The 15,147-nt window shown below is 41.8% G+C and overlaps 1 protein-coding gene across 1 annotated transcript in view; it reads right to left on the bottom strand.

Moving 5' to 3' along the window:
- Window positions 1–14,364, bottom strand: part of LOC148146645 (uncharacterized) — a 97,293-nt gene extending 82,929 nt beyond the window's left edge. Inside the window, exons 1-3 of the mRNA XM_087997566.1 lie at window positions 14,147–14,364; window positions 4,812–4,937; window positions 1,162–1,338 (exon numbers count right to left, since the gene is read on the bottom strand). Coding sequence (XP_087853692.1) covers window positions 1,162–1,338; window positions 4,812–4,937; window positions 14,147–14,364 — 521 coding nt within the window. The remainder of the gene's footprint in view (window positions 1–1,161; window positions 1,339–4,811; window positions 4,938–14,146) is intronic.
- Between the last annotated feature and the right edge of the window lie 783 nt (window positions 14,365–15,147).

Raw genomic sequence — 15,147 nt, 5'->3', positions numbered from 1 at the left:
CTTTGGGGCCTTGGATAGAGGTGAGGGAGGAGGTGTGGGCGCAGGTTTTACAGTTCCTGCGGTGGCAGGGGAAAGTGCCAGGATGGGAGGGTGGGTCGTAGGGGGGCGTGGACCTGACCAGGTAGTCACGGAGGGAACGGTCTTTGCGGAAGGTGGAGAGGGGTGGGGAGGGAAATATATCCCTGGTGGTGGGGTCTGTTTGGAGGTAGCGGAAATGTCGGCGGATGATTTGGTTTATGCGAAGGTTGGTAGGGTGGAAGGTGAGCACCAGGGGCGTTCTGTCCTTGTTGCGGTTGGAGGGGTTGGGTCTGAGGGCGGAGGTGCAGGATGTGGATGAGATGCGTTGGAGGGCATCTTTAACCACGTGGGAAGGGAAATTGCTGTCTCTAAAGAAGGAGGCCATCTGGTGTGTTCTATGGTGGAACCGCTCCTCCTGGGAGCAGGTACGGCGGAGGCGGAGGAATTGGGAATACGGGATGGCATTTTTGCAAGAGGTAGGGTGGGAAGAGGTGTAATCCAGGTAGCTGTGGGAGTCGGTGGGTTTGTAGAAGATGTCAGTGTCAAGTCGGTCGTCACTGATGGAGATGGAGAGGTCCAGGAAGGGGAGGGAGGTGTCAGAGATGGTCCAGGTAAATTTAAGGTCAGGGTGGAATGTGTTGGTGAAGTTGATGAATTGTTCAACCTCCTCGCGGGAGCACGAGGTGGCGCCAATGCAGTCATCAATGTAGCGGAGGAAGAGGTGGGGAGTGGTGCCGGTGTAATTACGGAAGATCAACTGCTCTACGTAGCCAACAAAGAGACAGGCATAGCTGGGGCCCATACGTGTGCCCATGGCTACCCCTTTGGTCTGGAGGAAGTGGGAGGATTCAAAGGAGAAATTGTTAAGGGTGAGGACCAGTTCGGCCAAACGAATGAGAGTGTCGGTGGAGGGGTACTGTTGGGAACGTCTGGAGAGGAAAAAACGGAGGGCTTGGAGGCCCTGGTCATGGCGGATGGAGGTGTAGAGGGATTGGATATCCATGGTGAAGATGAGGTGTTGGGGGCCGGGGAAACGGAAGTCTTGGAGGAGGTGGAGGGCGTGGGTGGTGTCTGTTCCTGTGCTCAATTGTTCTTTGTTCAGCCAAGCAATGTTTTAAATGCATACAGAACCTTACAAATTACCTTAACTTTCTCATTTCTTCAATCAGTGCCCCATTATCGAACAGCCCTCCTCTCGCTCGGGAGACAAAGGCCTTATACAGTTGTTCTTTTAACTGTCTGTTCGTACTATACAACATTATTGGTTTGAAACTGGGGCTGTCTAACCCCACCTTCCATGGACCATTCTCTTCATCGGGACTGCCACACACAAAATGGAAAGCATTTAATTGAAAGCCATGTAAAAATTCATCAAATGCATAAAGTTACAAAGGAGTGAAACAAATTCCATAATCACACAGAAACAATGAATTAATATCTATCTTACAATTCACTGTACATTGGATTACATCAGATGAAGTCATGAAACAGACTACTTAGCTGAATGAGCCCAGCTTTCATCATCGAAATCTCCCATTGTAATTCTCTATTCCACTCTCCCTCATACAACCTATAACCTATACAATCTATAATCCTCTAATTTTGCCTTAAGTTCATCCAGATGACCTTTTTTTAAATTTGTGTGATGTGGCCATCACTGGGCTGGGCCAGCAGTTATTATCCGTCCCTAGTTGCCTTTGAGCAGGTGTGTGCTGCATTCTTGAACTGCTGCAATCCCTGTGCTGTAGATAGACACATAATGCCCTGAAGGAGGTAAATCCAGGATTTTGACCCAGCAGCACTGAAGGAACAGTGATATATTTCCAAGTCAACAATGGAAGGAGCCTCATTCCTGATGAAGGGCTCTTGCCCGAAACGTCAATTCTCCAGCTTCTTGGATGCTGCCTGACCTGTGGTGCTTTTCCAGCACCACACTTTCGACTTTGGAAGATGCTGTCTATGAATTCCTGTAGTGAATTCTTGCAATACTTCCGGCGCAGCGTCGTAGCATAAGAGAGTGGACGTTTGTGGATGTGGTGCCAATAAAGCAGGCTGCTTTATGCTGTCAGCTACTTTCCTGAGGTACTCAGTGCCAAAAATCTCACTATTTTCTGGGCAAAGAAGTTTCTTGTGAATTCACATAGGGGCAAGGTAGTTAACAAGGTGAGTTTGGTAAAATATGGCAAGAGATCTCAACAAAACCTGTAAGAAATCCTCAAAAAACTCGATGCTACAGGCATTTAACAAATACAACTGTAAGATATCTGGTACAAATTTCAAAATCATTAGTGGTGCTGTGACACTGAATAAAAATAATCAACTATAATAGGAAATGCAAACCTGTTTGATTACAAAATCAAATGAATAGGAGGACGAAGAATGAAGAATATAAAATTAATCCTATCCAATTCCTCACCTATTGCCAGTGGCCCATGTGATGTACAATGACACAAGTTAACATCCACTAACTTTCTTGAGCACCCACTCTACTTATGAATGTATAGGCTATTTCACTGTAGCAGCATTACAACCAAGATAATTTATTCTCGTGTGTGTCTAGATTAGAGTGGTGCTGGAAAAACACAGCAGTTCAGGCAGCATCCGAGGAGCAGTCAAATCCTTGTAGAAAAAGGAGGAAAACTTCTTCAAGGCAAGCATCCTTGCAAGAGGATTCGCAGTAGGGTTAAAATCAACAAGGTAAAAACAATGACTGCAGATGCTGGAAACCAGCTTGTAGAGAGAGAAGGAAAACTTCTTCAAGGCAGGCATCCTTGCAAGAGGATTCGCAGTAGGGTTAAAATCAACGAGGTAAAAACAATGACTGCAGATGCTGGAAACTGGATGCTGCCTGAACTGCTATGTTTTTCCAGCACCACTCTAATCTAGACTCTGGTTTACAGCATCTGCAGTCATTGTTTTATCTTGTGTGTGTCGGTGTGTGGAGGGTGTATCTGTGTGCGTGTACTTAACACCAAGATAGTCAAGTTAGTAATGAGTTTATGACAGCCTTTCTTCAATGGCAATCTAATCCAAAACAGAATAAGACCTATTTCTGGTCATGTGTTTGTGGACTATAAATATGCTCCATTCTTAGGGTGAAATTAGGAAATTAGATTCTAAATAAAAACTTTTCACAATACAGTTACAATACTGATTGAAAATGGAATAATATTTAGAACAAATACAATCATTTTACATCTCTCTGAACTTGTGCAATAGTTATGAAAACAACATCAAATGTTGAATTGCCATTTATAATCAAAAAATAAATTAGCAGGAAATAGAATTGGAACTTCAAACTTCTCAATATTCCCCACTTCCAATGAAGGTATCTTGAATATTGTTGAAAAAAAGATACATTTTAACAAATTTAATTTGATTCCAATCAGTCAAGGAATGGCACTGAGAAGTTAATCAAAGAACAGTTGTCATCTATTTTGTTGCATTTGACTTTAAACAAAGCTTAGCAGTTAACTATCAATCAGCATTAACTGTTGCATTCTGCATGGGAACACTGCCACCAGAGTACACTTGTCAACCAATCAGCAACCTCTTCTCATACAGCACAGATGTTATTTTCCTTTCACATTGGATTTCCTAAATATTGTATTGACGAACGCAAGCTGAAAAGCTTGGGGGATAAAATGTTTCAGCAATAATGTTCTGTGTGACCAAATGATTATTTAAAACTAATTTGCTTGAATGAATCAGTGCCTCCCAATAAATGAAAATGGGAAATCTACAGTGAGTACAGATTGGTTTAATGTGCAAAAAATTGGAAATCAAAATGGCATTATTTCAATACCAGAATTCTTTCCTGGGTTGTGGGCGTTTCTGGCTAGCCCAGGGTTTGCTGCCCATTCCTAATTACCCTCAAGAATTTAGTGATGAACTGCTTTCTTGAATTGCTTTAGTCTAAGTGGTTAAACTTTTCTGCAGTAATCTGATATCATTGAATAATCTGTGAGGCCATAATTGCTGTAGGTCTGTGGTCACATGTAGGCCAGACCACGTAAAGGTGGCAGATTTCCTTTTAGATTAGATCTTCTACAGTGTGGAAACAGGCCCTTCGGCCCAACAAGTCCACACTGCCCTCCGAAGAGAAACCCACCCAAACCCATTCCCCTATCCTATATTTACCCCTGACTATTGCACCTAACACTGTCGGCAATTCAGCATGGCCAATTCACCTGACCTGCACATCTTTGGATTGTGGGAGGAAACCGGAGCACCCGGAGGAAACACACGCAGACACGGGGAGAATGTGCAAATTCCACACAGACAGGCGGGAATCGAACCCAGGACCCTGGCGCTGTGAGGCAGCAGTGCTAACCACTGAGCCGCCCCTTTCTTAAAGGACATCAGTGGGTTTTTACAACAGGTGGATTATTTTTTACAAAAATCACCATTGGTTGATGGGATTTATGAGAAGATTAAATTTATCAAAATAAATGAATAGAATTTTTGAAAAAAATTTCATGGTGAAATTTGAAACGATGTCCCAGAATATTAATCTGAGCTCAATAACAGGCCTAGTGACATAACCACTGCACCACTATTTCCCTTTAATTGTGGCAAAACCAGCACCATTTGCTAATGAAAAGTTAATATGAAGACATTGGGTACTCCTGACTTAAACCATTTGTCAGGACTTAGCTTCATTATTGCAAAGCTCAATATTCTAACAGTTCCACATTTTTTCTAAAGGATAGGAATTGGAATCTGTACAATCAATACACAGTTGTTTGATCCATCTAACCAGGCTGTACATTTGTTGTGATTTGGTGACATACCTTTGAGATGTCCCAGCGACTGCACTACTAGCAAGGAGTCTGCGAGTTGTTTTAGGTAGTTCCTGAATGTCAGCCTTGTCCATCAGCAGTAGTGAGAAAGAGCTTGTAGAATCAATCACATTGGCACTGAAAACAATGAAAGAAAGATATACAAAACTGAGGCTATGATCACTATCCTTTCTTGATTTATTTTATAAATATATTATGTTAGGAACATCAGAACAAGAGTAGGTCTTGAGCTTGTCCCACCCTTTATCTGTGACTAAAGTCCATGTGCCATGCTTGCCCCATATCCTTTGATGTGATTTTGTCTCCAACAATGGTTTTTTAACCTGTTGAATAGAAACATTGAATATGGGAGCAGGACTAGGCTATTCAGCTACCTCCCCCGCCCTGACCCTCCACACTCCGAACATCATTATGATCATGGCTGATCATTCAACTCTGTACACTGTTCCTGCTTTCCCCTCATACGTTTGATCCCTTTAGCCATAAGAATTATATCTAACACCTTATTGAAAACATCTGGCTCAACAGTGGCAGAGAATTCCACAGGCAGTTGCAGTAATGCTTATGGTAACCCTTGTAACACTGGAAACTGGGCTTGGATATTGTCTTATCCAACAGATGTTTATTGCAGCTCGAAATTATATATAAACATAGCACTCAAAAGGGCATCGGTGTCTGGGTTAACACTGAGTTTGTATGCAATTTTTGAGAAGATTTGTAACTCAGATTGAGGTTCAGGTTGTAAATCAACGCTATCCGACTGTGTGCCCCCTGTGAACAACTGTATTTCCTACATGAATGCCTCAGGAAACAGATATTATCAATATGTGTCAAGTACAAACCACCTCTCAACATCACACAAGCCAGAAAATTAGCTAGCAGAATGGTTGAAGAATGTTGCGAGAAATGATTAATGATGCCCACATCTGATTTCACGAATACGAACAGGAAATTTCGCACCAAAAAACTCAGTACATCAATACGACTGATCTAAATGGACAAACATGTTAGACTGAGCCACCAGCATCAAACAACCGCAGACCAAGACTAAGAAAAAACTAGACTTACAAGAAAAACTCGACAAGCTCTCACAAAAGAACAACACAGACAAGTCAAAAACTTGGATTAAAAACTTGTCAGAACCGACTACTAACAGACACAGAAAAAGCCGTCATAGTAAGAGGAATGAACTATAACTACAGAGACGCAGACAAAAAGGGCTTCCTAGCAGCATTGTAATCAAGCCTGAAAGACAACGGATTCACGGAAGAACCCCAACAGACGATTAGACAGACAATCTCGGGGCCGCATGGCGGCTCAGTGGGGAGCACTGCTGCCTCACAGTGCCAGGGACCCAGAGTCGATTCCAGCCTCGGGCGACTGTCTGTTTGAAGTTTGCACATTCTCCCGTGTCAGTTTGGGTTTCCTCCCACAGTCCAAAGATGTGCATGTCAGGTGAATTGGCCGTGCTAAATTGCACATAGTATCAGGGATGTGGAGGTTAGGTGCATTAGTCAGGGGTAAATACAGTATAATAGGGTAGGGAAATGGGTCTGGGCGGGATAATTTTCAGAGGATCGCTGTGAACTTGTTGGGCCGAGTGGCCTGTTTCTACACTGTAGGGATTCTATGATTCTATGACAGTTGCACCAACACTAAGCAGGAGGAAAGAAGGGAACACCCTCAACACACAGGAAAGGAAAACCCTAGAAGGAGACAGAAATATTGTAATCCTACTGGCAAACAAGGGCACATGACCATCATCCTAAACAGAACACAGTACATTGAAAAGGCGAACTCACTACTCACAGATACCGAAACCTACCAACAGGTGGTGAAAGACCCGACTCCACAGCTACAAAACCTTATCACAGCTAAAGAAAATCCACAAATCAGGTGAAATTAACAAGCCAGATCACCAAAAAATGAAACCTGATGGACTCAATGCACCCTGTTTCTATAGATTACCTAAGGTACACAAACAGGGATCCCCCTCAGACCCACAGTCTCACTTCCCAGCACACCGACATACAGATTAGCAAAGAAACTTCACCATAAACTGAAATACCTAGTAGAAGACTCATGCCAATCCACCCACTTAACCCAAGAATTCCTGAACAGTATCAAAGACACCAAGAAAGAAGAGGACAAAGTCATCGTCTCTTTCAACGTAACAGCCCTATTCCCATCAATCAATATCAGCCTGACCAAAGAAATACTGACCTCACTGCTAGATGAACCAAGGGCACAAACACCAGACAGCACCAACTCCACCAGCAAGGACAGCATCCTTAATCTAGTAGACCTGTGCCTCACAACCCACTTCACCTTCAATGACAAGACCTACAAACAAATCAACGGGAAACCCATGGAATCACCAGTATTAGGATTCTTAGCTGAAGAATGATACACAGACTAGAACGAACAGCCCTCCTTATGATCTAACCCAAATTTTGGGTCCGTTATGTTGACTACACCTTTGTCATCATGAATCGGAACAAATTCGAGGAAACCTACTATATTATTAACAACATTTTAATGGCATAAATTTCACCAAAGAGGAAGAGAACAACAATAGACTCCCCTTCCGAGATGTCACAGTGGAACAAACAAACCTGCGTCTACAGGAAAGCAACACACACACACAGCAGATACTCAACTACAAGAGCAATCATCCCAATACCCACAAACAGAGCAGGATATTATTTAAGTGGGCCACAACACATTCCAGGACCCTGGAACTACGAGCAGCAGAAGAAAAATACCTATACAGTGTATTTAAGAACAATACGATAAAAGCACCCGATAATCACAGTCTGCCGATCCTTAAACAACAAATCCAAACAAGAAGACACAACACGACCAGAAACATTAGCCACACTACCATACATCAAAGACATCTCGGAGTTGACTACCAGGCTACTCTGACCTCTTGGCATCATGGTAGCCCATAAACCTACCAACACACTGAAACAGGTACTGATGAACCTAAAGGATCCGGTACCAACAAATAACAAATTGAATGTCTTAAACAAAATACCCTTTAAGGACTGCAACAAGCAGTACATCAGACAGACAGGCAGAACACTAGCCACCAGGATACATGAGCACCAACTAGCCACCAAACTTGACAGATAGGCAGAACACTAGCCACCAGGATACATGAGCACTAACTAGCCACCAACTTGACCCACTATCACTAGTATGCTTATAAACAGATGAAGAAGGACACCACTTTGACTGGGACAACACATCCATCCTAGGACAGGCTAAACAGAGATACACACAGAAATTCCTAGGGGCCTGGCATTCACACTAGAACTTCACCAATTTGGTCCCCATTTATCAACCTCTGAGAAGAAGAACCAAAAATGATCTCAGCCACCTTAACACACGGCGGCAGAGGTGAATTTGGGTTCCTTGCAAGAACCAGTAGCATCAGCAGTGGCTGCATCAGAGAAGTGAGCTCAAAGCAGAAATGAGTTTGGAATGGTGCAGTACCCAGCATTATTGGTGGCATCTGTATTGGCAAGTTCCAATGAGGACTCATTGGAGCAAAAGCGTTAGTGGAGGCAAGATGTCACTAAAGAGTGACTACTTTCATTCAGGGGCTGCAATATGGCAAAGGGGACTTGTGCTTGGTCACTAGGCCCATGACAAAACATTTAACAGGAAGGACTGTAATGTTGGACACTTCCATTATCTCTTCATTTTTCTGCCTTTATTTTTTATGTTTTGGTTTATCTCTCTGCTTCAAGATGGCACCAAAGAGTGGTGATAGTATACAATACTTCTCACTGTATTTTGTAACAAGAAATGTGACAAATCATATAGAAAGAAACATATTCAGAATATCATCACTACATATTGTAACATGTGACCTAAGGGTTTAAAGATCTCAGACTCCACCTTCCTCCAGAAACACTTGAAACACAACATGCGACTAAAATCATGTCCTCTTTCGCAAATTACAAGCTCAGTTTGTAAGTTTGCTCAATGAGCTGGTATGTTTGTTCTCAGACATTTCATCACCATACTAGGTAACATCATCAATGAAGCCTCTGTTGAAGCACTGGCGTTCTGTTCTGGTGTCTTGGTCTGTTAAGATGGTTGAGATCATTTCCGGTTCTTCTTCTCAGAGGTTGGTAAGTTGTGACCAAATTGAATGCCAGGCCTCTAGGAATTTCCGTGCATACCTCTGTTTAGCCTGTCCAAGGAGGACCTTGCTCCTCAGATGCTACCTGACCTACTGTGCCTTTTCCAGCACCATGCTTTATCAATTCTTCATTGAGTCATTGTCACTGATTCAAAGTTCCTTTCATTATGATATCAATGATGTCAGAACTATACTTTTAAAGATTTTGCCTGCTGCAGGATGCAGATATGTATCTTATATCTTGGCAGAACGACTGAACAGAAGGAATCTGTTTGTGTGGCTATACACAGTACATAGAAATGCCCCCACAAAATGTAAAAGCTAACTTTTTATGATTCCTTTCCTGGCACAGCCGCATCCCTTTTTCCTGCAGCATTCTGCAGTTTCTCTAATTTAAAAAGTATTCTGCTTTTCTATTCTTCCTACCAAAGTGGACAACCTCACATTTTCCCACATGGTACCTCATCTGTAATTTTTTTGTCCATTCACTTAAACCATCTAAAATTTTTGCAGACACTTTACATTCTCTTCACAATTTGCTTTTCTACCTCCCTATCTATCAGGGCCTTTTTAAAGTCATTCAAATGGATCACAAATTGAGGCCCCAGCACTGGATCCTGCAGGACTCTATTAGTTGCGGTTTGTCCACTCTATAAGACCAGTTTAACCAGACTCTCTGTTTCTTGTCCTTCAGCCAATCCTCTATCAATGTAAATATAACACCTCCAAAATTCCAAGAGCTCTTATCTAGTGCAGTAATCTTTCATGGGGTACCTCGTAAATACTTTTCCAAAATCTAAATTCATGTCTGTTTGATGTAGCCTGGTTATTACAGCTGAAAAACTCATAATTTGTTAAATATGGTTTCCCAATCACAAAAAAAAGAGGGTCACAAGTCAATTTCAGGAATTCAATTCATGCCATTTTCTATCAAGGCACTGAACTATACAGATTGCTGAGATGAACACTGACTTTGACAATGAATGTGTCCTGGTTTGAGCCACCAAGCATGAATGAAGAGAGAATAAGGGAGGATGAGAGGCAATATGTTAGACATAGTGAACATAGAAAACCTTCTTACTGCAATTATAATGTTGCCCTGGCAACTTCACCCTGCTATCAAGATAAGAAAGCACCACACAGTTGACAAACTCTTCGGCATCCTCTTTGGGAAAAATAAATCAACACCAGAAAGAAAGATCCTCACAATGATAAAACAATCATTTAGAAGTAATTTACCATCGTATAGAATAATAGAATTTGACAGTATAGAAGGAGGCCACTCAGCCCATCAGGTCCTGAAAAAGCTGCCCAGCTAGTCCCTGTATCCCTCTAAATTCAAAACAGTTTTTAAACAACCACATTTCAATATGAATTATCATTTGAAACCGGAGGAATGTGAAAGTGATTAGTAATTTGATGTTAAGGCAAGATGCAGGAGCAGAAATAGGCCATTCAGCCCATCAAGTCTACTCTGGCATTCAATGCGATCATTGCAGATCTGATCATTGCCTCGTCCATTTTTCCTATAGCCATTGAATCCCCTACTGATTAAAAATCTGACTATCTAAGACTTAAATATACTTAATGACCCAGCCCCAATAACCGTCGCAATAAAGAATTCCACAGATTCATTCCCTCTGGAAGAAGATCCAATCGGTCCTGGTTAGTCTGCAGTCCCCAAGTCCTTTGTTGAATGGTTAATTGCTTCTCGCCACACCTGAATTTGCTGGAGTGCTTTGCCAGCTGCAGCTGGATGTCATTGAAGCGGGCTTTTGTTTGTCCTTTGAGATGAACCCCCCCATGCCTGGCTGCACGCAGAGAGGAATTCAGGATACGAAGCTGGACACAATTAAGCTTCTGGTTTTGAGAGATCAGTGCCTGCTGAAACAAAAACATGTCACAGAGGCAAACACATTTGTAATTACAATACTTTTTCAGTTTCATCAAAGTTTTTCACTGTCCTTACAGAAGGGTTCTCATCTCCAACCCAAACCATTTTAATCAAAAGCAAAAACTTTCATCTCCACAATCAATTGTTCTGAGCCTAAATATTACTGATGTATGATTAGGGATGAAACATGAGTAATATCCTTTTTTTTCAATTAAGATATATCAAATATATTATAAATTAGAAAATATATGTCTATTGTTACCATAAAATCTGTTTACGGTAACAATAGACTATCTAACTCTCTCTTCCACTCTGATAGCAGCAATTCATACAAGGATGGATTGAATGGCAGGCACTTTCTGATATCTCAGTCAAAACCATGCTTCACAGATTCACAGAGTCATACAGTATGGAAACAGACCCTTGTTGGTCGGTTTTGGCAAGTTATCCAAATGCAGGAACTATAACAGCCGAGCCCTGACTTCCTCTCCATAGGGTTACGAACTGACAGGAGCAAAGCCATCTAACCCTTGCTCAGACACAATGAGATCAGTTACAGTCTCCACTGCTCTCTCATCTGGATTTAGCTGTCTGAAACAGACTGGGGTCCAGTTGGGAACAGTTCTTCTCTCTGCATCTGAGAAACTGGAGAGAACACCAGCTGCAATTTCCCCTCCAAGCCGTTCACTATCCTGAATTTGAAATATCATAAAATCTTGTGCAAAAAGAGGCCATTCAGCCCATCAAGTCTGAACTGACCCTCTGAAGAGCATCTCATCCAGAGACACCTCCTATTTTATCCATATAACCCATATCCACATTTACTTTGGCTAATCAGCAAGCCTGCACACTATGGAGCAATTTAGCATGGCCAATCCACTACTAATGAGGCTCGGTCATTAACTAGTGGAGCACCCATCTGAAACCTGCACAGACATGGGAAAAATGTGTCAATTCCACATTGACAGGCACTCAATACTGGAATCAAACCTGAGTCCCTAGCGCTGTGAGGCAGCAGTGCTTACCACTGAGCCATTGTGCCACCCGACATATCATCATTCCTTCCGTGTCATGAGGTTAAAATCCTGAACACCCTCCTGAACAACACTGTGGATCTACCATGAGCAAATGGACTGTTGTAGTTCAAGAAGGCCATCACTTTCTCAAGGAAATTAGTATTAGTAATGAACACTAGACCAGCCAGATGCAACCACATCCTATTAATGTGTTAAAAAAATTAACAACCAAGGTATTATGGAGAGAACTGAATACTGCTAACTTCCAGCATTTGCAATTCCAGGAAGAAATGTTTCTAAAATATAATGTTCTCAATCACTCTAATCATTGAGCACCTTATTGTAACACCATCTGATTATTGAAATCTTCCTTGTCAGCATCAGTGGACATGGGTCTCAGAGTTTCATTTATTAAAACCCAAAGGTCATCTACAACCCAACGACATGAAAAGGTTTGCTGTCATGTTTCCTTCTGGTAGCTTTCTTGAATAATACTGTAAACTGGCATTTTTAGACTGTTTGTTTGCCAGACAATACTGTCTTTGGAGATTATTCACCATGGTTACATTACTACAAAAAGAAGCTCATGGAAAATGTTTCATACACATAAGATAAGAACTAGGAGCAGGAGCTCGCCACTCAGCCTCTTGAGCTTGCTCTGCCATTTAATACAATTGTGGATATAACAAAGAAGAACAAAGAACAGTGCAGCACAGGAACAGGTCCTTCAGCCTGCTATACCAGCATCGACACATTTTACCCTTTCACACTAAAACTGTATTCACTTATAGGATCTGTATCCATCTATTCACTTCCTAATTCATGTATTGGTCCAGGTGCTTTTTGAATGCTGCCACTGTGTCTGCTTCCACCATCTTCTCTGGCTGTGTGTTCCAGGCAGTCACCACGCTTTGTTTGAAAAGCTTGCCTCATACATCTCTTTTAAACACATCCCCCATCGCAACTTGAACCTGTGACCCCTAGTAATTGACCCCTCCACCCTGGGAAAATGCCTCATACTTTTCACTCTATACATTCACAATTGTATAAACATCTATTCAGGTCACCCCTAAACTTTCTGCATTCCAATGAAACGAAATCCAGTCTATTCAACCTTTCTTTAGAGCTAAAATCCCCCATATCAGACATTATGGTAAACCTTTTCTGTACCCTCTCCAAAGCATCCACATCCTTCCACTAGAGGTGATCAGAACTATGCACAATATTCCAAGAGCGGCACAACTAAAGTTCTATAAAGCTGCAGCATAAGTTGCCCATCTGAATACTCTGAAGCATTCTGCTTCTACCTGTACTTGACCTTCCAAAATGCATCACCTCACATTTGCCTGGATTTAACTCCACCGGCCATTTTTCTGCCCATGGTGTTAGCTGATCTATATCCTGCTGTACCCTCTGACAATCCTCCTCATTATCTGCAACTCCACCGATCTTTGTATCGTCCACAAATTTACCAATTAGCCTCGCCACATTTTCCTCCAAATCATTTACGTTGACCACGAACAGCAGAGGTCCCAGCACTGATGCCTGTGGAACACCACTAGTCATTGCCCTCCATTCCAAAAAGCATCCTTCCATTACTACCCTCTGTCTCCTATGACTAAGCAATTCCATATCGATCTTGCCAGCTCACCCTGATTCCATGTGACTTCACCTTTTGTACCAGCCTGTCATAAGGGACCTTGTCAAAGACTTACTGAAGTTCATGTAGACAACATCAACCACTTTTCCCTCAGCAATTATCTTTATCACTTCATCAAAAACATGATCAAGTTAGTGAGGCACGACCTCCCCTGCAGAAAACCATTTTGTCAATGACTCGTAAGTCCATTTGCTAGTAAAGCATACAAATCCTGTCCCTGAGAATCTTTTCCAATAATTTCCCTACTGCTGAAATAAGGCTCACAGGCCTGTAATTTTCTGAATTAATTTTCTTGAACAATGTGACACCATTGGCTATTCTCCAGTCCTCCGGGGCCTCCCCTGTGGCCAAAGAAGATACAAAGTTGACTGTCAATGTTCCAGCAATTTGATCTCTTGCCTCCCTCAATATTCTGGGATAAATCCCATCAGGACCCAGGGATTTACCTACCTTATTACTTTTTAAGATGTGCAAAACTGCTTCCTTTTCAATGGCAACTTGACCTAGAACTATGACACTCCCTTCCCTGAGATCATCTTCCACCGATTCCTTTTCTTTGGTGAATACTGATGCAAACTATTCCTTTAGGACCTCACCTACCTCTTCTGGCTCCACACATAGATTTCCTCTTTTCTCCTTAAGTGGGCCAACCCTTTCCCTGGTATCCTCTTGTTTGTTGTATATGTATAAAAAGCCTTGGGATTCTCCTTAATCCTGTTTGCTAATGACTTTTCATGAACTTTTTTAGCCCTTCTAATTTCTTGTTTAATTTCTTTTCTATTTTCCCAATATACTTCAAGGGCTTCATCAGTGCCCATCCTCCTAGACCTTATGTATGCTTCCTTTTGCTTTTTTACTGAGGTCATAACATCCCTGGTCATCCAAGGTTCACATAACATGCCATACCCAGCCTTCATTCTTGCAGGAATGTGCCGCTCCTGAACTCTTATCAACTGCCGTTTGAAATACTCCCACATGTCCAATATGAATTTACCCTACAATTAAAATTCTCCAGTTCCTGCCTAATATCATTGTCATTTGCCTTCCCCCAATTCATCACTTTTATCCGAGGACTGCTGTTATCCCTGTCCATGACTATCTTAAAATTCATGGTATTATGGTCACCCCTCCCAAAATGCTCCCCCAGTAAAATTTTACTCACCTGGCCAGGCTCATTTCCCAAAACCAGGACTTTGACTGGACTGTTTCCATAATTTCAAGATGATTTCATCTTGACCTGAAATCTATTTTCCTGCCCACTCCCTATAACTCCTGTTATAGACCTGACCAGACCCCCCAATATATTTTAAGAAGGTAGCCTTGACCTTAGGGTCTTCATAATTTAAAGGTGTTGTGATCCAGATGCAATGTGACTGTTCAAACTACTCAACATTTAGCAAAACATAATTTATTTAAACACTGTAGTTAAAACACAAACAAAAGGAAGAGGAATTTAGAAAAAATTAACTATTGTAAACATAATCAAATAATAGATACAGTACCTCTTATTAATTAACTGCTCCAACATAGTAACATCCCATAAATATACCCATTGGCAAAATGACAATTTCAGACACAAATTCTCACATGCAGTTCTCCAA

Source organism: Chiloscyllium plagiosum, unplaced genomic scaffold (assembly GCF_037043375.1).
Source record: "Chiloscyllium plagiosum isolate Xiang-an unplaced genomic scaffold, Cpla_swu_hap1 HiC_scaffold_20, whole genome shotgun sequence".
Taxonomy (NCBI): Eukaryota; Metazoa; Chordata; class Chondrichthyes; order Orectolobiformes; family Hemiscylliidae; genus Chiloscyllium; species Chiloscyllium plagiosum.
Note: the sequence above shows the minus strand (reverse complement) of the source record. Positions and strands in the feature narration are given on the sequence as shown.